At 39.7% G+C, this 24,418-nt stretch overlaps 2 protein-coding genes across 2 annotated transcripts in view; one reads left to right on the top strand and one right to left on the bottom strand.

Annotated features, from left to right (window-relative positions):
- Positions 1 to 16,453, top strand: part of LOC131938081 (gem-associated protein 5) — a 90,462-nt gene extending 74,009 nt beyond the window's left edge. The window contains exons 23-31 of the mRNA XM_059295980.1: positions 6,693 to 6,840; positions 9,155 to 9,274; positions 9,441 to 9,651; positions 9,912 to 10,065; positions 10,447 to 10,649; positions 11,807 to 11,969; positions 12,453 to 13,858; positions 14,677 to 14,904; positions 15,198 to 16,453. Coding sequence (XP_059151963.1) covers positions 6,693 to 6,840; positions 9,155 to 9,274; positions 9,441 to 9,651; positions 9,912 to 10,065; positions 10,447 to 10,649; positions 11,807 to 11,969; positions 12,453 to 13,858; positions 14,677 to 14,904; positions 15,198 to 15,401 — 2,837 coding nt within the window. The 3' untranslated portion in view covers positions 15,402 to 16,453. The remainder of the gene's footprint in view (positions 1 to 6,692; positions 6,841 to 9,154; positions 9,275 to 9,440; positions 9,652 to 9,911; positions 10,066 to 10,446; positions 10,650 to 11,806; positions 11,970 to 12,452; positions 13,859 to 14,676; positions 14,905 to 15,197) is intronic.
- A 194-nt stretch (positions 16,454 to 16,647) lies between these two features.
- LOC131938137 (large ribosomal subunit protein uL22m-like) lies at positions 16,648 to 24,147 on the bottom strand. Its single transcript, XM_059296045.1, has 7 exons — positions 24,043 to 24,147; positions 21,541 to 21,613; positions 20,209 to 20,452; positions 18,806 to 18,871; positions 18,412 to 18,489; positions 17,034 to 17,103; positions 16,648 to 16,914 (listed from the first exon to the last, which is right to left on the bottom strand). The coding sequence occupies exons 1-7, from the start codon at positions 24,059 to 24,061 to the stop codon at positions 16,697 to 16,699; spliced, it is 768 nt and encodes a 255-aa protein (XP_059152028.1). The 5' UTR covers positions 24,062 to 24,147; the 3' UTR covers positions 16,648 to 16,696.
- Between the last annotated feature and the right edge of the window lie 271 nt (positions 24,148 to 24,418).

The following is a 24,418-nucleotide window of genomic DNA, read 5'->3' on the forward strand; positions in this document are numbered from 1 at the left end:
TCGAGGGCGGGAGCGAAAACACGTGACGTCATGTCTCGGGTGCGAGCTCTTGATTGGTCAGTTTGTACTGAGAATGTTAAGGAGTCTCTTTGATAGACTGTTTGGTTTGTGGTTTGTTTTTTTTTTGTTTGGTGAAAAAAAAAATTCGAACCATTCACAAAGTCCAGTTATTTTTAAACTATGTTGTAAACAGGATCACGTGACGAAGCCTGGGCCGGCTACCAACAGTCACGAACAGAGCCGGTGGTTCGCCATCGCACGTGATCTTAGGAGACCTACCATCTTTTAAAATAATTAGCGGATGTCACGTGGTTTCATCAAAACGGACTATATTATACTATATCTGACAACAGATTTAGATCTATCGTTATAAAATCTATCACTAGTGTTACCATATTTCGCCTTGCTTTTAAAGCTTCTAGAACATGTTGATTTTATCACGCAATAATTGCCTTAAAAATAAATAAGCAGTCAGCAAGAACCAAAGGCGATGAACTAGCTGAGATGGAGCCCCAAAATTACCCGTCTTTCAATACTACAATGAGGAAACTAATGGGTTCTTTGGCTAGTATGATAATAATTAGCTTCGTTTTCTCGCAGAAATTATTCCAGTTTTTCACCCCACTTGCTACAAGATTCTGATTGATGAATAGAAACTTCCCTATCCTGAATATTGAATAATGGTTTTATTATGTCAGAATATGAGCTCCAGTTGTGTCAAAATACTCTAGACTTGTTTGGAATAAAGCTGTTTAGTTGGTAAGGCTTATTTCCTCTCCACTTGTAAGCTAACAACAAAAGATCTATGGGCATAAACCACTATGTTGGCGAAGGAAGAATGGTGCTTGTGATTGTTTACACCAGATCCTGAATAAACAAACCGCCATCTTGTAGGAGCACTGGCTCGTGTCCTGGCTCTGGCTGAGGTCATGGACACGCTTCATTGATTCCACATCTATGGGCCATCTTAGCTTAGGGCTATGTAGGCTCTGGAACCACTTGTATTGATCAGCCGCTAAACGTGATCGTCTGCCGCTAAACGTGATCGTCTGCCGCTAAACGTGATCGTCAGCCGCGGTATCTCAGATCTCTTGCTGTAGGCTACATCCTGTTTACCGGTTAAACAGCGCTCCAAACAGCACCCTGAATAGAACAGCGTCCTCACACAACAGCACCCTGTATAGAACAGCGTCCTCACACAACAGCACCCTGTATAGAACAGCTTCCTGGCACAACAGCACCCTGTATAGAACAGCGTCCTCACACAACAGCACCCTGTATAGAACAGCTTCCTGGCACAACAGCACCCTGTATAGAACAGCTTCCTGGCACAACAGCACCCTGAATAGAACAGCGTCCTCACACAACAGCACCCTGAATAGAACAGCGTCCTCACACAACAGCACCCTGTATAGAACAGCTTCCTGGCACAACAGCACCCTGTATAGAACAGCTTCCTGGCACAACAGCACCCTGAATAGAACAGCGTCCTCACACAACAGCACCCTGAATAGAACAGCGTCCTCACACAACAGCACCCTGTATAGAACAGCTTCCTGGCACAACAGCACCCTGTATAGAACAGCTTCCTGGCACAACAGCACCCTGAATAGAACAGCGTCCTCACACAACAGCACCCTGTATAGAACAGCTTCCTGGCACAACAGCACCCTGTATAGAACAGCTTCCTGGCACAACAGCACCCTGAATAGAACAGCGTCCTCACACAACAGCACCCTGTATAGAACAGCTTCCTGGCACAACAGCACCCTGAATAGAACAGCGTCCTCACACAACAGCACCCTGTATAGAACAGCTTCCTGGCACAACAGCACCCTGAATAGAACAGCGCCCTCACACAACAGCACCCTGAATAGAACAGCGTCCTCACACAACAGCACCCTGAATAGAACAGCTTCCTCACACAACAGCACCCTGAATAGAACAGCGTCCTCACACAATAGCATCTTGTAAACTCCCTCAACATAACAGCACCATTAAACACACAACGATTGAGATAGTGTTGGAAAAGATTACAGACGACAGAAGAATGTCAACAGCCCTTTAAATTCTTGGCTCAGAATTCTAAAGTTGGCGATGTGGAAGCTGAAATTACATTAGTACTTTTGAAACCTTGGAAACTGTATGAATGGCATACTTGATAGTTTACGTCTACTTCAAGAATAATTGTCTTATTAGTTTAATGATAGCTTTATTTAAGAAGAAACCACATTTCGGACAGTAAAGTCTGGAAAACCTGGCTAAAATAGTTTTTATCTAAGCTGACATGCGCAGTTTTACCTGAATCTCCCTTAGCTCTGAGAGCAGGACTGGTTCAAGATAGGTGAAAACGTTTGAACCTAATTTCATGCTTATTTACGCCGTCTGTGGGAGACATTCATTTCGACATGAAATAATATTGTTGGCTGCGCTGATGTGAAGTGCTCTATCAATTATTCCCTGCATGTTGAAAGTTCGTCATTTCCAACAGGGAAAAGATGGTCTAAAATAAACGACCAGGTTAAAGGTCATGGTCGATCTAGATGAGTTTGCACGTGGTACACGTGAACTCGAGGTTCAGGTCGACCTGACCGTTTGTTTACCCGTAACCTGGTCCCTGACACGTGACCTTGGCTGTTGTGTTATCATTGACAGAATCATAATGAAGCTGAGAATCATCACTATAGAGAGGCAACGGGAGCCTAAATAGCTTGTTTAATGATTGGAAACACTATTTTTGTTAAGTCGTTAATCAGCATGTGGTGTTATCTCCGTATGTGCATCTTTCATGTTCTTTACTCGGATGATATCAACACACCCAACTCTACAGTGTTTTTAACACACCCAACCCTGCAGTGTTTCAAAACACCCAACCCTGTAATAAGTGGGTTGTCTCAACGCATGAACCTCTACAGATAAGCGAGAATGAACTGCAGGCCAGATATGCAAGTCAATGAGATTCTAGAACCGTGTGTTTTGATGACGGCACATTTCTGAGGCGCAGTTCTGTGGAGAAGTTTGGTTCGGGGACAATTATAAATACATGAAGCCTTATTAATGGCTGGGCTGTTTTCATCGCCACTCGTCACGTTCATGGATTCCCTGGCGGCTCACGTTCGGTGCCCTGTCATGGCGGCTCTGGTTTGGTGCCCTGTCATGGTGGCTCACGTTTGGTGCCCTGTCATGGTGGCTCATGTTTGGTGCCCTGTCATGGCGGCTCACGTTTGGTGCCCTGTCATGGCGGCTCACGTTTGGTGCCCTGTCATGGTGGCTCACGTTTGGTGCCCTGTCATGGTGGCTCACGTTTGGTGCCCTGTCATGGCGGCTCTGGTTTGGTGCCCTGTCATGGCGGCTCTGGTTTGGTGCCCTGTCATGTTGGCTCACGTTTGGTGCCCTGTCATGGTGGCTCACGTTTGGTGCCCTGTCATTGCGGCTCACGTTTGGTGCCCTGTCATGTTGGCTCTGGTTTGGTGCCCTGTCATGGTGGCTCACGTTTGGTGCCCTGTCGTGGCGGCTCTGGTTTGGTGCCCTGTCATGTTGGCTCACGTTTGGTGCCCTGTCATGGTGGCTCACGTTTGGTGCCCTGTCATGGTGGCTCACGTTTGGTGCCCTGTCATGGTGGCTCTGGTTTGGTGCCCTGTCATGTTGGCTCACGTTTGGTGCCCTGTCGTGGTGGCTCTGGTTTGGTGCCCTGTCATGGTGGCTCTGGTTTGGTGCCCTGTCATGGCGGCTCACGTTTGGTGCCCTGTCGTGGCGGCTCACGTTTGGTGCCGTCATGGTGGCTCTGGTTTGGTGCCCTGTCATGGTGGCTCTGATTTGGTGCCCTGTCATGGCGGCTCACGTTTGGTCCCCATTCATGGTGGCTCACGTTTGGTGCCCTCTTATGGCGGCTCACGTTTGGTGCCCTGTCATGTTGGCTCTGGTTTGATGCCCTGTCATAGACATAATGCCCTTGTATTTATGTTTGTGTAAATTGTCTTCGTATTAATTGGTGTTAAGGTCTCTGATAATCGTCGGTACAGTTGACCACAGATGGAAAATGCCAGCCTAATATTAAAGTTGTATTGAATTAAACCACGTGGCACCTTGTTTTACGTAATAATGTTTATTGTTGGCAACCTAAACTAGTGGTGTTTTTTTTTTCTTGTGATGCTGGCGTGTGTGGTATCACTGAATGCATGTGTAGACAGTGTGCCATGAATGTTTTATTGAAAACTTTTGACAGAGAGTGTGAGGTATCACTTTTGACAGAGTGTGTGAGGTATCACTGCCTTGTGCCGACCCACAACAGTGGTGTCAAAACATTCTATAAATAGCCAGAGGTCAACGCCACCTCATCCGTCTACATTATGCTGCTAAGCTTTTGGTGACGGCTGACCAATAAAAAACCAGCGTGGGGTTGTTTTTTAAACTGCCCCCATGTTTGTTTTTCTTCACTGAAATGTTTCAAAAGCGAGCTGTTTACGGATTCAGTCTCCGCCGGCCTTTCGCATTTTAACACAGAAGTGTGACGTCATCGCATGGCTCATACCCTTACAGAAAACAGCCCGTTTCAACTGTATTATCATCATATTTAATATTGATAAGTCATGTTGTGGTACTACCGTCCTATTGTTGACAATATGCAAATACATCTTCTATAAGGGAAATAAGTTTAGCCCCACGTGACTGCTAGTCAGAATCATGTTTTCCAAACTATGTCATCTTAATAGTTGTCTGAAACTACGTCATCACATTGGCTGTCTGAAACTACGTCATCACATTGGCTGTCTGAAACTACGTCATCACATTGGCTGTCTGAAACTACGTCATCTCAGTAACTGTCTGAAACTACGTCATACTAGTGCAGTGGAAACTACGTCATACTAGTGCAGTGGTTCTTAACCTTTTTGGAAGTACCGAACTCCGCTAGTTACATATGCGCATTCACCGAACCCTTCTTAATAATTCGATCTTCCGCACTGACAAAATTCGATCGTGAATAATATGAGTCGTGTGTGGGCCTTGACCTCCGCCGAACCCCTGAGATTGACTCATCGAACCCCTGGGGTTTGAACGTTATGCCTGTTGCATGATTCCGGGGTGCCACCAAATAATTTGTCTTTGTTATCGTTGGACTCGGACAGCCAACATCAAATCCACGGTCTAGTTCGTCGCACTTCAGCACCTCTGTTTGTTATTTTGTTTCTGTCCTGAAGTTGTTGTATAATGTAGTGTTGTCGTAGTTGCCATCTGAATTAGTTGTATAATATGGCGTTGTCTGCCTTCCACGGCAACAAACAAGTTGTTGACGCTAGAGATTTCTTGGGTTCGCTGACTTTTAGAAATGTGTCTCCTGTCTGGTGGTTACCATCTGGTGGTTGTCATTTGGTAGCTGCAATCTACCATAAAAATGTTTTACTTTGTGAAGGATTGTATTTGTTCCTTACAAACCTTTCTCTTATGTAAATTGCTCAGTTTAGGAATCCTCTTTTCCAGTAGGACGCTCATCCCATTTGATAAAGTTCTATTTAGTGCAGAGGGACCCGCATCCCATAAGTTCCGTTTAGTACAGAGTAATCCTAAACCAATTCAATAAAAACGGACTAGACCCTCTAAACCAAGCTACTTGTTTATAGATATATCCCCACTATTATGATTCTTTACTAGCGTTTTTATATCAGAAACCAATCCGAGTTTTGGCGTCCAACAAAACCTCAGGACTCCAATAAACTTTTTAACGCTGTCTGGAATCTTTCTATTTTCAACCACCCCTCCCCTCCCACCTTTTATGTCCTGTATCGTGTTCGTTAGTAATGGCTCTAGTGAATGGTTTGTTGGTTTAAAGAGGCGAGTGGGTGATAAGTCGGCCATGATAAATGGTGGTTGGGTCATCTAGGTTGATCTGGGTAGACTTCTTGTGTGGTGGTTGGGTCACCTAAGGTCATGTGTGTAGGCGTTGTGTGAAGACTACTTGTGTGGTGGTTGGGTCAACTAAGGTCATGTGTGTAGGCGTTGTGTGAAGACTACTTGTGTGGTGGTTGGGTCAACTAAGGCGATGTGTGTAGGAGTTGTGTGAAGACTACTTGTGTGGTGCTTGGGTCAACTAAGGTCATGTGTGTAGGCGTTGTGTGAAGACTACTTGTGTGGTGGTTGGGTCAACTAAGGTCATGTGTGTAGGCGTTGTGTGAAGACTACTTGTGTGGTGCTTGGGTCAACTAAGGTCATGTGTGTAGGCGTTGTGTGAAGACTACTTGTGTGGTGGTTGGGTCAACTAAGGTCATGTGTGTAGGCGTTGTGTGAAGACTACGTGTGTGGTGGTAGTGGTCTTGACATTAATGGTGGCTGGTACAGATGTGGGTGTATTTTTACTTGACGATGGTTGTGGTGTTGGCTTGTGATGGTTGTGGTGCTGATGGTGGTGATGATGATGGGGGTTGTGTTGAGTGATGGATGTGTTGACTGGTGATTGATGTCTTTTGTACCCGACACTGGACTGATTGCTTGATTCTCTGCTTGAAACCTTGACTTAAAGCTTATTGAGTGGTGTTTGCGCAAAGCAAAACAGCTGTTACTATCCACATGTTTTTGTAAGATTTTAAAACTTGGGAGCTGGAGGATTATGACAATACAAGTTTCATGCTGTGGGACCAAATTTAATTAACAGTTGAATGTTTTTCAAAAAAAAATTAAGATTTGTCCTCTGTCTCCAGCGTCACATGACCTCTGGGAACTGGTTAGTGCTGAGTACGCTGAGCAGCTGGAGGAGGATGGTCAGTACCACAAGGCAGCGACCTACCTGCTGGCTGCCCACAAGGTGCATCAGGCCATCGACTTGTTCAGGAGGCATCGCTTGTTCAGGTAAGGCACTCTATGTTTGTAGCCTAGAGGTCCTTCTGTTTGTAGCCTAGAGGTCGCCTTATGTTTGTAGCCTAGAGGTCCCTCTGTAGCCTAGAGGTCGCCTTATGTTTGTAGCCTAGAGGTCCCTCTGTAGCCTAGAGGTCGCCTTATGTTTGTAGCCTAGAGGTCCCTCTGTAGCCTAGAGGTCGCCTTATGTTTGTAGCCTAGAGGTCCCTCTGTAGCCTAGAGGTCGCCTTATGTTTGTAGCCTAGAGGTCCCTCTGTAGCCTAGAGGTCCCCCTATGTTTGTAACCTAGAGGTCCCCCTGTAGCCTAGAGGTCACCTTATGTTTGTAGCCTAGAGGTCCCCCTATGTTTGTAGCCTAGAGGTCGCCTTATGTCTGTAGCCTAGAGGTCCCCCTATGTTTGTAGCCTAGAGGTCCCTCTGTAGCCTAGAGGTCACCTTATGTTTGTAGCCTAGAGGTCCTCCTATGTTTGTAGCCTAGAGGTCCCGCTATGTTTTTAGTCTAGAGGTCCCTCTGTAGCCTAGAGGTCCCCCTATGTTTGTAACCTAGAGGTCCCTCTGTAGCCTAGAGGTCACCTTATGTTTGTAGCCTAGAGGTCCTCCTATGTTTGTAACCTAGAGGTCCCTCTGTAGCCTAGAGGTCACCTTATGTTTGTAGCCTAGAGGTCCTCCTATGTTTGTAGCCTAGAGGTCCCGCTATGTTTTTAGTCTAGAGGTCCCTCTGTAGCCTAGAGGTCCCCCTATGTTTGTAACCTAGAGGTCCCTCTGTAGCCTAGAGGTCACCTTATGTTTGTAGCCTAGAGGTCCTCCTATGTTTGTAGCCTAGAGGTCCCGCTATGTTTTTAGTCTAGAGGTCCCTCTGTAGCCTAGAGGTCCTCCTATGTCTGTAGCCTAGAGGTCCTCCTATGTCTGTAGCCTAGAGGCCCCCCTATGTCTGTAGCCTAGAGGTCCCCTATGTTTAGTGTAGAGGTCCCTCTGTATGTTTGTAGGCCCATCTTCACTGTATACCTGTACCCTGTATAAGTGCAAGATATCCAGCCAACCTGTAGACTTCCTTCTTCCCATGACATCGCTGTCCACCACTGTCCACCACTGTCCACCACTGTCCACCACTGCCCAGCACTGTATCAACCAAACAAATTGGTGAAGCCATGTCTGTACAGCTGAACCAACATTTGCTGCTGGGAAACCCAGGCCATAGGAATTTATTTGGGAAGCCTGTAGATACATGTAACACTTGTCAGTGTTGACACAGTCAGAGGGGCAGGCCCTAGCTAGTTGTCTATCTACAGAAAAGTTGTGTCTCTAGCTAGTAGTCTATCTACAGAAAAGATGTGTCTCTATCTAGTAGTCTATCTACAGAAAAGACATGTCTCTAGCTAGTAGTCTATCTACAGAAAAGACATGTCTCTAGCTAGTAGTCTATCTACAGAAAAGATGTGTCTCAAGCTAGTAGAAATGTCTGTCTATAGTTGTTATCTAGTACATTTACCTCTCCACAGAGAAGCTGTGTCTCTATAGTCTGCCTATAGTTGTTATCTAGTACATTTACCCCTCCACAGAGAAGCTGTGTCTCTAGTTAGTAGAAATGTCTGTCTATAGTTGTTATCTAGTACATTTACCCCTCCACAGAGAAGCTGTGTCTCTAGTTAGTAGAAATGTCTGTCTATAGTTGTTATCTAGTACATTTACCTCTCCACAGAGAAGCTGTGTCTCTAGTTAGTAGAAATGTCTGTCTATAGTTGTTATCTAGTACATTTACCCCTCCACAGAGAAGCTGTGTCTCTATAGTCTGCCTATAGTTGTTATCTAGTACATTTACCCCTCCACAGAGAAGCTGTGTCTCTAGTTAGTAGAAATGTCTGTCTATAGTTGTTATCTAGTACATTTACCCCTCCACAGAGAAGCTGTGTCTCTATAGTCTGCCTATAGTTGTTATCTAGTACATTTACCCCTCCACAGAGAAGCTGTGTCTCTAGTTAGTAGAAATGTCTGTCTATAGTTGTTATCTAGTACATTTACCCCTCCACAGAGAAGCTGTGTCTCTAGTTAGTAGAAATGTCTGTCTATAGTTGTTATCTAGTACATTTACCCCTCCACAGAGAAGCTGTGTCTCTAGTTAGTAGAAATGTCTGTCTATAGTTGTTATCTAGTACATTTACCCCTCCACAGAGAAGCTGTGTCTCTAGTTAGTAGAAATGTCTGTCTATAGTTGTTATCTAGTACATTTACCTCTCCACAGAGAAGCTGTGTCTCTAGTTAGTACAAATGTCTGTCTATAGTTGTTATCTAGTACATTTACCTCTCCACAGAGAAGCTGTGTCTCTAGCCAAAATGCGTCTCTCACCAGTGGACTCACTGCTTGAAGACTTGTACACAGAATGGGGTCAAAGTTTAATGAAAGATGGCCAGTTTGAACAAGCTGCTAAATGGTAGGTCTATTTTTACTTCTTCAAATAAGATTTTAAAAATAATTTTTTAAATGCTTTATGTTTAACTTTGAACATTCAACTTTTAAAGCTTTTATACATAAATAGTTCTTTAAATATTTTAAAAAATTAATTATTTCTAATGGCTTTTAAATTATATCACTTTCAGCTACTTAGCCATGAGACACATCCAAGAAGCTGGTAAAGCACTGACTAGAAGATTAGACCAATCATCTTTAAAAACAGCGTGTCACATGACCATTTTGGCCAATGATACTCAACAAGGCCTGTCCTATGCTTTTAAGTTATTCTCTCAAAACTTTGTGATGGGAGAGTGGCAGGAGGCTTATACTTTTATCCAAGAACATGAATCACTGAAGGTGAGTACATGGCCTCCCTGAACACTCATCTCTGTATACACACTTCCTGTATGCTCCCATTAGACTGTGAACTAGTCTAGCAGGCCCCACCTTGATACTTGTAACTCAGTCTCTACATGACAGTTCCAGTGTTTCCAGTTGTCCCCTTGTCTTCCTACATGCAGAATAGTTATTTTCTGTATGAGAAATTGGGTAATTTTCTTTTAATGTAAAATAAATGTAATGTGAGTTATAGTGTGTTGTTGATGTAATTGTTACAGTTCTTGCTCCCTCTGGTGAGCACTCATGAGATGCTGGTCCAGCAGCTTGCTGTCATGTGTCCAGGGCTGAACTTGACCCACAAGCCACTCACACCTGATATGTTTGCCCACTGGGACCAGAAGGAAACTGCCAACAATAAAATCACTCTGCCTGGTGAGTCGCTCAAACATCAGCTCTAGACAGTCTAGAGATAATTGTAGTTGTCACATGTACACACACACACACACACAATGGAAAGTTGTGTTCTTGTAGTTGGGAAAAACTAATTGAAAATCACAAACCAGACAAAGTTGTGACACCTTATAGGGAATGGTTTTAGCAACATTTTTAAATAGCTGTCCTAAATGCTGTCACACTGTCAATATTTGTTTTAATTGAAGCCTAAGGATATTTTATAGTAAATAACTTTGGTTTTAACCAACCACAGGTTTTTTATATTAATTTTTTTTGTACATTTTTAAAGTATATTGTGTAAACACATATTTTAAAAATTAATAACACATCTTTAATAATACAATGAAATTTGGTCATCAGAGTTCCTTGTAGACAAGTCTGAGATAGATCCAGTGGTTCCATGGGAGCCATTCCTGATAGATGAGCACACCTTCCCCCACCATCTGCTGCGCTCATGGTACAAACACTTTGACATCAACATGGTGACCCAGGAGTTGACAGCCATGCATGCCGCCATCTCACAGTTGGTGTCACTCAGGCAGAACCTGGGGGACCTGCCTAGTGTAAGTGTGGGGTTGTGGGTGGGCAAGTGAGGGTTGTGTGGGCCTGCCTAGTGTAAGTGTGGGCATGTGAGGGTTGTGTGGACCTGCCTAGTGTAAGTGTGGGCATGTGAGGGTTGTGTGGACCTGCCTAGTGTAAGTGTGGGCATGTGAGGGTTGTGTGGACCTGCCTAGTGTAAGTGTGGGCATGTGAGGGTTGTGTGGACCTGCCTAGTGTAAGTGTGGGCATGTGAGGGTTGTGTGGGCCTGCCTAGTGTAAGTGTGGGCATGTGAGGGTTGTGTGGACATGCCTAGTGTAAGTGTGGGCATGTGAGGGTTGTGTGGGCCTGCCTAGTGTAAGTGTGGGGTTGTGAGTGGACATGTGAGAGTTGTGGACCTGCCTAGTGTAAGTGTGGGCATGTGAGGGTTGTGTGGGCCTGCCTAGTGTAAGTGTGGGCATGTGAGGGTTGTGTGGGCCTGCCTAGTGTAAGTGTGGGCATGTGAGGGTTGTGTGGGCCTGCCTAGTGTAAGTGTGGGCATGTGAGGGTTGTGTGGGCCTGCCTAGTGTAAGTGTGGGCATGTGAGGGTTGTGTGGACATGCCTAGTGTAAGTGTGGGCATGTGAGGGTTGTGTGGGCCTGCCTAGTGTAAGTGTGGGGTTGTGAGTGGACATGTGAGAGTTGTGGACCTGCCTAGTGTAAGTGTGGGCATGTGAGGGTTGTGTGGGCCTGCCTAGTGTAAGTGTGGGGTTGTGGGTGGGCATGTGAGAGTTGTGTGGGCCTGCTAGTGTAAGTGTGGGGTTGTGGGTGGGCATGTGAGAGTTGTGTGGGCCTGCCTAGTGTAAGTGTGGGGTTGTGGGTGGGTATGTGAGAGTTGTGTGGGCCTGCCTAGTGTGTGGGGTTGTGGGTGGAAATGTGAGAGTTGTGTGGGCTGAAGTTTTGTGTGGCTGTGTGGGTAGATGTTATATGTCTGTATGTGGGTGCTGGGTTAAGGTTAAATGTTTGTGTAGCTTACCCAAAAAAATTATTTAGTGCCTTCTCTCCTAATTTTTTTTTTAGTCTTTCAAAATTATTTAAAAGTGTTGTAGAATCCCTTGTTCCACTACTTGTTGTTGTAGCTGTAAACACCCCCCTTCACCACCACCGCCACTGTTTGACTAATTGATTGTTTTGCCCCCCGCAGCTGCTGGTGATGGTCAGCATGGACATCACCCTCTGTCTCCTGGTACTGCTCACCTCGGACACGTCCAAGGCCATCGTCCATCTGATAGAAGCAATGTCCACACTGTACAACAGCAAGCACAAAACACTACACCAAGCTTTGTGTCGCCTCATGCTCCCTCAAGGTGGGACATTTTGACTGGCTCTCTGTGCTTTATTGTCAGGCCTGAATCAGAGAAATAGACTTTTCTATAGGCTAATATTAAGGCTGACATGAGGATTATGTTAAGTCAGGTCTTGATAACAGCTGTGTTGATTTATAGATTCAGTAAATGTAATTTAGCAGAAATAAATTTTTATGAAATATATTACTGAACACTAGATTATGTTTTCGCAAGTTTTAGAATAACAATCATGAAAATCCTGAATTTATCCCATCATGTTTTATATTTTGGTGCTAGTTTAAAAATTTAGAAAAGCCTTATAAAGATTTAATAGGAAGTCACCATAAGGGTTGGTGTTGTGTTAAATAAGTATATTCAAGAAAGTTTAGAGGAGATCACTCCTGCTTTATTATCCTTAGGATTTATAAAAAAAATATGTTTCTGAATTTGAGTAATAAAATTTTTTGTGAGATTTGACTAATGAACCAATGTTTCTCTCCCCAGGTCCAAAGTACTTGCTGAAGCTCCAGCAGGAGTTCAATGCTTCCAGAGTCCTCATCACCATGGAGAGTCACGGAGATGTCAACAAGGCTGGAGGTGAAGGTCATAACAGTATTAAAAAGTTCCTGAGCGACATTAAAGACGACAGCTCCATCTCAACGCCCAGCGTGCGGTGTAGGGAGCTGGACTGTCTGCGGGCGTACTACTACTTGGCCGTGTTGGACTTTGTCCGCGATGGCTTCCCCAATGGTCAGCAGGAGGAGGACATCTTTGATGGCATGCCCAACCAGGTGTTCACTGACCCCAACAGCTGCGTCAGGGAGTTTAAAAACAAAGAGCTGTCCTCGTCTGTTGACCCTTCATGTCTGACTACGCCCTGTGTGGACACCTTGATAAAAAACATTCACAACAGCTTTGGAAACATCAGTGACCTAGACCAGAATGGTAGAATCAGTCAGGCGCCAGTGTCAGATGGTAGAATCGGTCAGGCGCCAGTGTCAGGTGCTAACTTAAATTCTGACAAAAAGACACTTTGTGCTGGTGACTTACAAAGTCAGCCAGGCCATCAAAAAAACTTAGCTCAGGAATATTCTGCACAATCATACTCTGTGGACCCGCCTGTAGTGCCTTTCTCTCAGAAGAAAACTCAGCTGCCTATAACAGCACAGCAGGGTAGGAAATCCCCCTTACCCACCACACCCGTGAAATCACCCACAGACTCCATAAAAAGCTCAAAAACTTCCCCCACCACCTCACTACACAGGCAGACGTCAGCACAAAAAGGTCACCTGACCAACACGAACCTGCTCAGGCTATCCAAGGGCATTCTCTGGGATGTGCAAGCCAAGCGTGAGGCGCTGACCGAGACCCTGGGCTACATCCACCGAGCCATATCTCAGCATTTACTGACAGTCCGACCAGCGGAGGAGCACAAGTCTGGCTGTGCCATGAGCCCCACCCCCAGCAGCTCCAGCTGTAAAACCAGCACTGACGGGAGGGGGCTGGAGGAGGATGGGAGCTGTCACCAGACACGCCTCTCACCATCACCGCTATCACCCACCACATCAGAAATCTTAAACACCGGAAAGACTCCCGTCCGACCAACATTTTTCAATACAAACACTTCGAATAACTCAGAGTCTACCAGCCCTAAAGACAATGACAGCAATGAAAAATCAAAATCCAGTGGATCCAACTCTGGTGGTGAGCGCACTCGATCTCTCTCACCCAAATCTCCTAACTTAAATGAGTTGAGCAGCAGGGGACCATTTCGGAGCAAGTCAGACAATTCTTCATTGTCTCCCTTAAGTCCATCATCCGCTCTAGATCCCTGCGTGGCTCTTCAAGTGGAGCATGACTTGCTTGGACATTACGATGGAAACCAAGTGACATTTCAAAAACCAACCAAAGTAAGAACTTTTTCTCTCAGGGTTTTCTACTACATCATCTCTGTAATAAGCATCAGCTGCTTGTTGGCAGTAGTGTTTTTATTCACAGCTAGCAATGTAAGAGTCGGACAACACATCTAGAGCCTCATGTAGAAGCTGGTTATGCTAAACAAAATGTAATTGGGTAGAAAAAATATGCATATGTATTGCTTACAGGAATGGGATAGCGTCAATATGCGTTTTTGCTCATGACGGCTAACCCAAATGTTTGGATGCCGGGCATGAGACTGTTGGACATCCTTGTCTCACATTAGGGAAAATAAAGGCAGCTGGGAATTATCCTTTTATATGAGGAGATCACAATAACAGGTGAAATGTACTCTACCTGACCTATTGACCATCAGGTCTGAAGGGGTATCTTAACTATTTTATTAATAGTTTTCAGGAAATAAATGGAAGCAGTATGGTTGAATGGTAGGGCTTATGATTGCTAACTCCAAGGTCTTGAGTTCAAATCTCTTGATAGAGTCTATAGGAAGTCCCTGAGTCCACCCAGCTCTGATGGGTGCCTGACTCATTAGGGAAACAAAGGTGGCTTGTATGCCAAAGTTATTGAACAGATGACATCTACTTCATCTGTCCCATGAGTCTAAGGCACAAATGAAAAAAGATGATTAAATAGAAGCAGTAGTTCACTTTCTATATTTACATTATTATGCTGTGTTATCAATTTATTTTTACCTTCATCCACTTCTGACCGCCTCATTGCACTCAGACATTGTTGCCCTCATACTGTGGTTGAATGTCAAATAGTGTAACACATTTACTCCTTTCATCAGGTATTGTGGTTGGATGGGAGAGGATCCTCTGTGGACCAGAGCCCAACAAGCCCAAAGCCTGCTTTTAACATGTCAAAGTTAGCCCCAGATGGCAGCACCATTCCAATAGAGTGGTATGATCTTCCAATAGATGTCAAATACACACAACCTTACGTCACTCTGGCCTTGCTTAAACATGAAGAAGATGCTGTTAATCAAGAGTTGAAGAGAGTGCCAGAGATCTCCCATGTAAGTTTTTTAAAACTCTCAAATCATTTTAGTTGTGAAAGAAAATTTCTGTCAACAAAACAGTTTTAAAACTTTTGAGCAAGGATGACATTGATGATTGATGTAATGGAGATTTTAAAAATTGTTTTTAAAAAGTGTTTTAAAAAAATGCACTTAAAATAATATACACCTTTTAAAATTTAATTATTTTCTATTTGCTGGACCAGTTGTCTCACCACTTGACTGCACTGTAGTCCACTATATTGTTTTCCTCCTGATACAAAAACCCAATAAATTTAAAATAATTTTTTCAGGTTCCCTTCCCTCCCACTAGAAATAGTATCCGTCGACTGCTGGATGCCTGCCTGAACTCCCCGCACCTGAGTAAAGAAGAAAAACATTCATACTTCAAACAACTGAATGACTGGGCTGTTCTGTTTGCTGTCACCACCCACCAGCAGACTGAGACAGACACCTTGTTTTCATCAGCTGCTCTAGAACATTTTACAGCAGGCTGATTGTTGATGTTGTCAGGACAAGTGCTCTCAAATGAACTGGCCTTTTTTTGTTTTATTTTATTACTTCAGCTTAATATAAGTTGACAAATTTGTTTTGTTAATAAATTTATCCATTCCTTCCAAATTGTATATTTAGTTGGAAATTGTTGATTGTAACAGTTTAAAAAAAAATCTCCACTATTTTGTATTTCAGAGCTAGAGATAAATAGTGATTTCTTTGGTTTGAAAATATATGGGTTACCATTTATAACTTATATAACATTAAAATAAAATTGGTTGGAAATGAAATTCTGATATATTCTTTCAGCAAAAAGTTTTTCGAATTGATGCAGAAAAAAAAATTCCTTTTTTTTAAATGAATCATTCTGTTGTTTAAAAATTAATTCTTGTTGTTGCTATCTGGTTGACTATTACCTTTAAAATAAACAAAAAAGTAAAATTGTCTTTAAACTTGACGTTTTCAATCTCAGCTAACATGGGTTGCTTTTTAACATCCATGCTAACTAATCAAAAGAATGGCTGCGGTAATGCAACCAGCATCAGTATTAAATATAGGTGTCAGCGACCTGATGGTTGGACCATTATGTTAGCTGCTGAAGACCTTAGTTTGGACCATTGCAGTGTAAATGAAGCAACCTTTTGAGGCTGCCAGCTTTTAACAGGTCTGCTTGTGATGTATACTTGTGTTAGTATAATGGAGCTTAACATAGTCCTTGACATTTAAATTAAAAATGGAAATGTGATTTAAATTAAAGCTGCTGTGCCTCATCAAAATGCAAATTTTTTTAAATGCATCATTATCCCTGGTAAATTTATAAAAAGAAATCCAAAATTTTTTTCAGTGAGATTAGGTTTTCAGAACAAACTATTCTATGACCTAATTTAAAAATCCTGATTGTGGAATGCAGATGTGCCAGTATTTGTTACCTTGATGATTGTTTTATTGCAGACCACAACAAAATAGTGGAGAAAACTCATTACATTTGTTTGAAAGACATTGTTATTGTAATATTTTTTAAGTGTGATATTGTCATTAAACCAGTGTTAACTTTTATTGTCTTAAAGCATTTCTTTGATTCTGATAGATGGGAAAGTCTCACAAAGCTGTTTTTCGAGGTGTCGATTGCATTTTTAATGGCTACAAAGCATGGTCAAAGACCACAGAACCCTGTCTCTACTTAGACTGACAATGCTGAATTTCATTCCTTTCATAAACTCTGTACCCTTTGATAAAAAAAAATGTTCACAAATTTTTATTCTTTAATAGAAATAATGTACAATACTTTAAATAGAAATTATAATCCATATTGAATAACTCTTGAACGCTGTCTTCTAATGTAATCTTGCATTAATTCATTGCCAGTTTTCTCTGGTGGGTAATAATCCTTGGGTGGTTTCCCTTCTCTTAGTCTCAAAAAATAGTTGGTATATCTGTATTGGATTACACCAAACCGCATCCTTGCATGTTTTCTTACACCCTTTATAATAATACCTTTAGACACAAAGGAGTCACCTAAAATATAAAATATTGTAAAACTATTAAGTATGAGTTATCTGAAAAGTTAAGGAGAAAATAACATTCAAATTCAAATTAATAAACTATAAATAACAGCTAAATTGCAAAAAACTTACAAATCCACAAATTAGATTTGAATTCAACATTGTGACTAGTCACTGCCTTTTCTTGTGCTTCCTCTAACACCTGCAACAGTACATAAATTTCATGTTAATCTAAAGAAAATAGTACAACTAAAATTGTTTTAAAAGTGTCAATTATTTCAGGCTAATGATACGATAAATGATTGTTGAATTAGTTTAAATACAGTGATATGTGGAACGATGTGATGGGGCAATAGAGCACTATAGTGCAAACTCAAAAGTCACGAGTTTAGAGACCTCACGAGTTTAGAGACCGACCTCAAATGTGACATTCCTGAGTTTACCCAGTTCTCGACTGCCTCATGTCAGGGAAAGTAGAGGCATCTGGTCATCTACCCATTCATGAGCAGAGGTAAAGGAAATAAAATAACTCTTCACCTACATAGCGACAGACGGGTCTAAAAAGGTATCTTAACTGTAGTATTAATATAACTAGATGGTATATTTTCCCTTGTGGCTTCCTAATTCTTTGAATACACAAGTAATAACATCAACCTCTTTTTTACTTTCTCGTGTACAGAGTATAAAGTATTGTAATCGTGCACAAAAATCATGAAATTTTGACAGTTTTCATAGTTTTACACCTCAGGACTTCATCATATACGGAGTATAGGGGACTTATTTTAATTGGGTAAAAATAATACAGATTAATCAAAATTTCAGCGTTCTATGCGTAATCGAGTCGGAAAAACTGAGCTTTGCAATTGTGTCTGTGTGTGTCTGTAAACACGATAACTTGAGTACCGTAACAGCTAGATTGATGAAATTTCATATACAAGCATTATATCAAATTTCTAGTTCTGTATCAACTTTTCAGCGACTTCTGGTAACCAGAAGTGGAACTAACTCTACTTTTGGTTTTTCAAAAGCCTATAACTTGACTACTATTTCAGATAAATGAAATTTCACAAATAAGTAAAATATCTAATTCACTGCCCTCTGTCAAATTTTGAGTTATTTCTGTTGACCCGAAGTAGTAATTTATGCTATTTCCGATTTCTCAAAAAAATGCATGTGAATTTATAAAGTACTAATAATGTTCTGCACTATTATACACAGATTGTTTGGCATTTACTTGGTGTGCAATTCTTTTTTTCTACTAGATTCTATTCCATTTTAAAAAGTTTAAGTAGTTAAAAATCATGTCTAGATCTATATCCCAATTTGCCATCCCTGCAGTGTTTTATAAGAATATTTGAGAAAGTATAGGGGAGATCACTTCCGGTTTATTTAATGCTGCAATTATAGCAACTAAATCATCCTAGTTTGGAAAATCATTGTAGAGTTTCATTAAATTGTCATGCATTCTCTGCATTTATTTACCAAGTCTACTAGTAAAAAAATGTAAAACCTCTTTGATGTGAGCAGCTCCTTTCCTTTTGTGAAATGACAGCTGTTTGATGGCTTCATCTATAGACATCCCACGGATCTAAGGAAACGTTTGAAGCATGGTGTAATGTATTTAGATCTCTAGTCAATGATTAACTAAGAAGTCAAATGGCCGTTTACATTTTATTAAGGTATAATTTACATCTCCTAGGCAAAACTAATGTAACTGGAGTTTCAATAGCTTTCTAGTGTTATAATTAAATTATACAATGTAACTACGAACAGGTTCAATCTATACCAAAACAAGATAACCAAAACATTAATTTTTAATTACGATGTGAAATAAAACAATTTTTGACTAAATTTGAAATACATTTGTTTTCTACTACAGTTGCAATATTTTAACATGAGCCTACCATTTGTGCAATGTACCACAACTTTTTGGTGCTGTATTTAATCTGCATCCTAGCATGACACACTTCCTACAGTAGAAAAAAATATAATTGTGATGAGTTTTTTAATAAATGTCTGTGTAGTGAGGGAACCAACAGTGTGACCCTTCTCTCACCTATTGGTTACTAGGGGACACCACTGAGACTAACACGACCACCACACTGCTAAAAAATAACAACCCTCTCTAACATCAGTTACCCCTGGGTCTGCATCCAGTTATATGTTGTAGTCTGTTTTGACTTTAAAGGTCACCTATAGGTCAACCTCAGGTGTCAACTGGGGTCATCATTTAGTTACACCAGTGGGAATTTCACCTGTAGTCAACAGTCTCAGGTGTCAGTTTGTTACCCAAGGTATCCATCTCCCAACTTTTTGTGTATATTTTAGGGGTCATCCATAAATGACGTCACGCTTTTTTTGACAATTTTTACCTCCCACCCTCTCCCCTCCGTCACACGTCATCACAAAAAGCCAGACCTTCCCCCTAAAATGAAGTCACACCTCAGCCTACAACCCTCCTCAAAATTGCAGTTGAATTTTTTTAAATATCGATATTTTTCCAAAATCTTGTTTGAACTCTGTCAAAATAGAGTATTTTAATCAAGTCCTATTACAATTTATTAAAACAGTTTTCTAAAACGCAAAATAACGTCTAAAATTTGTTTTCTAACATTGCCTTTTTATAATGCAAAAGTGTGACATCACACCATCTGAACCCCCCCCCCCCCCCTGATCACACACCGTCACAAAATTATGGACCCCACTACGAGTGTGACGTCATTTATGGACGACCCCTTTCCTTCAAAAATATGATTAAGAATAATTCAGAATGCCATTAAAAATGTCAATACCCCACATTATTATAGGAAGAGAAGTGAAAAGCTAACCTTTCACCAGTATTAATACATATAGATTAATATTACAATAGGGTTAGTAAGCAGGTCACCAACTTCTTGTTCTCGTACTTGCCATCTAGTATTCTTTCAAACCATATATTAATTATATTTTTTTTTATCAAATTGGTAAAAAAATATATAAATAGAAAAGGTTATTTCTGCTATTATTTAAAATCCTAAACAATGATAATGATCGCCAACAAGATGTAGGCTGGCTTAAAGAAAACTATAGCTCAAGTTAAATTGTGATTTTTTTTTATTAACGTACAATTTGTTATTATTTTAAAATCTTGAAGTGAAACCTAGAAACAAATAGCCACCATATTTTTTTAATGAATGGGAATTATGTTAAAAAACATAAATTTAACTCAAAAATTTATATCTCTCCCTGGCTAACAAAATTTTAAGCAACAGTAACTTACAAGCCCTATTAACGTAGTTTAAAAAAATTTAAAGAATGAAAAACTTACAGCTGGTCGCTCAAGCCCACCCAGAGGAGTAGGTGGATACAGAACACGATTGTACTTCAGCCAGTTTGGTGGTACAAGTTTAGCTTTGCCAACTCTCTTTGGCGCGCCTCTTTCAAACTCTGTATTTCTATATCCATATTGTAAGCTACTTGTGTGCAATGTAGAGGAATTGGATGCTGAAGTTACACCTAATATTCTGGTTGGTTTGGTTGGTATTAAAGAGCTTGAGATACTGTGTAAACATCTAAATGTGAAGAGACGTAGTTACATTTCTATTAATAAGAGATATTAATATGATGATTTTTATTTTATAAAGCAAACAATAGTATTTTATAACTATTTTAAAACAAACGGCAATTGTTAGTAAACACTAAAATAAATCAAAATATCTGTGCAGAAGGGAATGCCTAAGCTGGTAAGCAAGCAAATGCTTGATTAATCTGTCAAAAAGTCTTTCAACTGTGAACCGATCCAGAGGTCAAATGGTGGGGTATCTGGTGGTTGGTTAAGAGATGTAGGTTCAATAAGAAATAAAAGTAAAAAAAAGTAAAAATTCCTCCTTAGACCTTGCGATTCATTGGGCAATTGAAGTAGAGAACATGTTTCTTGACCTCAGCATTTGAAGGGATGGTATGGTCAGCACTATGCTCAGTCACCTTGACTCTCTAACTTAAGTCGGGTACTCATCAGAGCTGGGTGGACTAAGGGACGACCAACAGCCACTAGTCCAAACCATGATCTGAACTTTAGACCTTCAGGCTACTACTATTTGACCATGCTATCCCCAAATGGGACACAAACTACCTTTTCTAATATTCAATTTTTTACTCAACACTACTCTGATTCTGTCCTATCATAACCTCATATCTATGGTTTGAATTAATTAAAACTACTAACTAGAAACTTGAGCTAAGTATATTACTAGTTTATTAGCTATCGAGACTAATGAGATGAAAGCACAATCAGATACAAATCTGCATGTTGCAGTTTCTTTAAAATGACCATATTCATTTTTTGATATGTATACTAAAGTCAAAGTTAACAATGAATAAAAGACACAAAAAAGACAGGTCATTCAGTGTGCTGTTTTGTAAACATGCAAGCAAAGTGGAAAGAAAATATTACCTTCCATCCAACCTTTCATAAGGTGAATGAAAAAAATTTTCCACTATGCATGCATACATTGCATAGGCCTATTCCCTTGTCCCTAGAATATGGCTACATAAAATTAACATTAATTCTAAAACCAATTTATATTTAGTGGAACAATATAGCAGATTTCATAAGCCTAAGTATATCCGTAACATAACTTTTAAAAAATTATGAAAATACCTCATAAATGATGCCCTTGAGGGTTGGATGATACATTGTTGAAACTGAGCAACAGAGTTCAGAAGACAAATACCTGAATTTAAAATAACACCACATAAATATTTTTTTTCAAACTAAATATATTCTTTCTAATATTTTATTTCTAATATACAACAATCAGACTACACAAAGACTCTAAACTAATAACTATTGTTAACTTTTACGGGTAGGCAGATTATATCACATGGTTGTTAGCACATTTTTTTTCAAATTAAACAGTTTTAAAAATATCATCAATAATATTAAACAACCAATACCCAACCATTTTGTTTTAAATTAAGAAATAATTAGATGTAAATTATCAATGATTAGGTCTAAATAAATGAATTACACTATGCATAATACGTATATGCCTACTGTCTTGATTCCCATAAATCGATATAAATGGTAAGTAAGGTAGTACTACAGTATGTAGGCCTAATAGTCAGTAGTAATTTATTAGAAGATCTAACTAATACTAGAAACAGTTTATGATTTTGAATAGTGACACAAGTGTGTACAAAAGTGAAACAAAGTGTGTATTCCCAATAGGCTGAAAATTTTACCATTTTATATTAAATTTTATAATTAGAGAATATCTTAAATAGGCCTAATATTAAACACTAGGCATGATGCCTAGCTTTGCTTAGGTTTTCAAAAACATTGAGAATTTGAATGCTTAATTTTTCAATAGTAAGGAAGAATCATGTCTTTTCTTGCTTACTAGATCTAGCTTTAAAACAAGTAAATTTGACTTTTTACCTGCGTTTTTGGTCGCGTTTCTATATATTTTATTTGCGACACTTAAAAAATTATATTAAATCAACCAATTATGCTAAATTAATAAAATTGGTACTGTTGGATTGCATTTTTAAAGCTCTACAATTAGGCCTATATGCTATTCTTTTTATAATTTGAAGAAATTTGAATTTTTATGAGACTAACTACTACTAGGCCCCCCTATATTATTAGGCAGGCCTACAATATTAATTAATAATAATTAATTAGCAAATCCTGCTCACAAACACTGCTGTTTTAAGTTAATTTCTGGCCTATAGGCTATACTATAGGGCATCTCTATATATTAGGCCTAGGCCTATATATTGATATATTAATTATATTTTATTATTTAGTATTTAGCCATTGATTTCTTTAGGTTTATTGAATTATTAAGGTAAAACTCCATTTTAGCGTATTTTATTCCCCGCTTGACGTTCACCTCCAGTTGAGCGTATTTTATTGTAAACACAACCGAAACACACAAAAACGTTAGGAAAACACAGATCTACTTATTATTTTTTTTTATAAATGCGATTTTTTATTAGAAAAGGTAAAAAAAAACATAAAAAAGCATTAGAACTGTTCCAATTAACTATTGTGTGATCGTCAGCGGGAGAAAAATCCTTACACGGTCGCGGGTTCCCCGTGAGTTCACATTGACTTTAATTATCAGCATACGTCATAGCTCTGGGCAATAGCTGTCTGAAATTATGTTGGCCTTAGTTTTGGGGTCATTGTAAGTTCATTAATGTTTATTTATAGTATCATGCCTGGGAGATACTTGTAACAGTACAAACTTAACCGCCTTTGCAGCCAATTGTGAGTTACGTTTTTACGTATTTCACCCATTGCCATGAAAATTCTGACGCACGAACATTGCACATTCAAAATTTTGATTTTTCTCAACTTTTAACAAAAGTAAATTATCAAAATCTAAAAAAAAGTCAGTCTCTTTGTTTTTTTTATTCATTTTTATTCATTTGTTAAAACAAAAATACAATACAAATAGCCTAATAAATCCTGTTTTCCTAATGTTTTGGTGTGTTTCGGTTGTTATAATAAAATACGCTCAACTGGAGGTAAACAAGAAGCGGAGAATAAAATACGCTAAAATGGAGTTTTACCAATTATTAATATTAGCCTACTCATCTATAATATTTGACACAACTAGTCAACTAGATCTAAATCACATTAATGACATTATAGATCTACTTCTTGCCAACATTACTAATTACTAGACTAGATTTTACGTAGGCCTAAAAATCTAAAATACTAAAATAAAAGGATAGATTAGGCCTAGGCCATGATTAGGCCTAATCATTGATTAGTTATTTATTTATTTACTATTTAGATCTAGACCTAGATCTCTAGATCTAGATTCTAGTAACTAACTACTATACACTTCACTATACTAGTGTATCAACTATCTAGAGTCTAGAGATTTATTTAGATCTAGAATCTAGTAGGCCTAATATTTAATATTTAGTATTTTTAGGCCCTAGGCCTAGGCCTACCGCCGGTTTTTTTTTTTTTTTGTTACAGTAGAATCTTAATTTTACTCATAGGAAATAGAGTCTAGGGGCCTAAATATTAAATATTGATATCTAAATTATAGCAGAATAAATACCATATGGCATATAGCATACAGGAAAAAAAGTATAGGAATAAAATACTAGATTATAGCTAATTCATGAATGTTTTTACCGTGCTTGAAGGTCGCCATTTTTCGTTGTGTGCAGATCTACTGAATCGATTTTTTTCGTCAAATTATTATTATTATAATTTTTTTTTTTGGACATAGATTCTAATTCTGCATTATATTTCTGCTAGGTCCCATTTATGTTAAAGTAGAGTTAAATAGATTTAGAATCTAGACTCTAGATCTACCTACACCTTATTGTAGATTATCTCAAATTAAGCTGTTAACTTGATTTTTTTCTTAAAGCATCGATATTTTTTCTAAAATCTTGTCTGAACTCTGTCAACATAGAGCCTTTTAATCAATTCCTATTACAATTTATTAAAACAGTTTTCTAAAATACGAAATAACGGCTAAATTTCGTTTTCTAACATTGCTTTT

This window comes from Physella acuta, unplaced genomic scaffold (genome assembly GCF_028476545.2).
Source record: "Physella acuta isolate Inbredline_101_S28 unplaced genomic scaffold, ASM2847654v3 ptg000017l, whole genome shotgun sequence".
Classification (NCBI taxonomy): Eukaryota; Metazoa; Mollusca; class Gastropoda; family Physidae; genus Physella; species Physella acuta.

Excerpts from the sequence above, each read along its gene's own strand:
- LOC131938137 (XM_059296045.1), bottom strand. Across the intron at positions 20,453-21,540 it reads TCAAGGGCATCATTTATGAG|ATGTTTACACAGTATCTCAA; the intron begins GTATTTTCATAA and ends CTTCACATTTAG. Across the intron at positions 18,872-20,208 it reads GTGGGCTTGAGCGACCAGCT|GAAGTGTGTCATGCTAGGAT; the intron begins GTAAGTTTTTCA and ends TTTCTACTGTAG.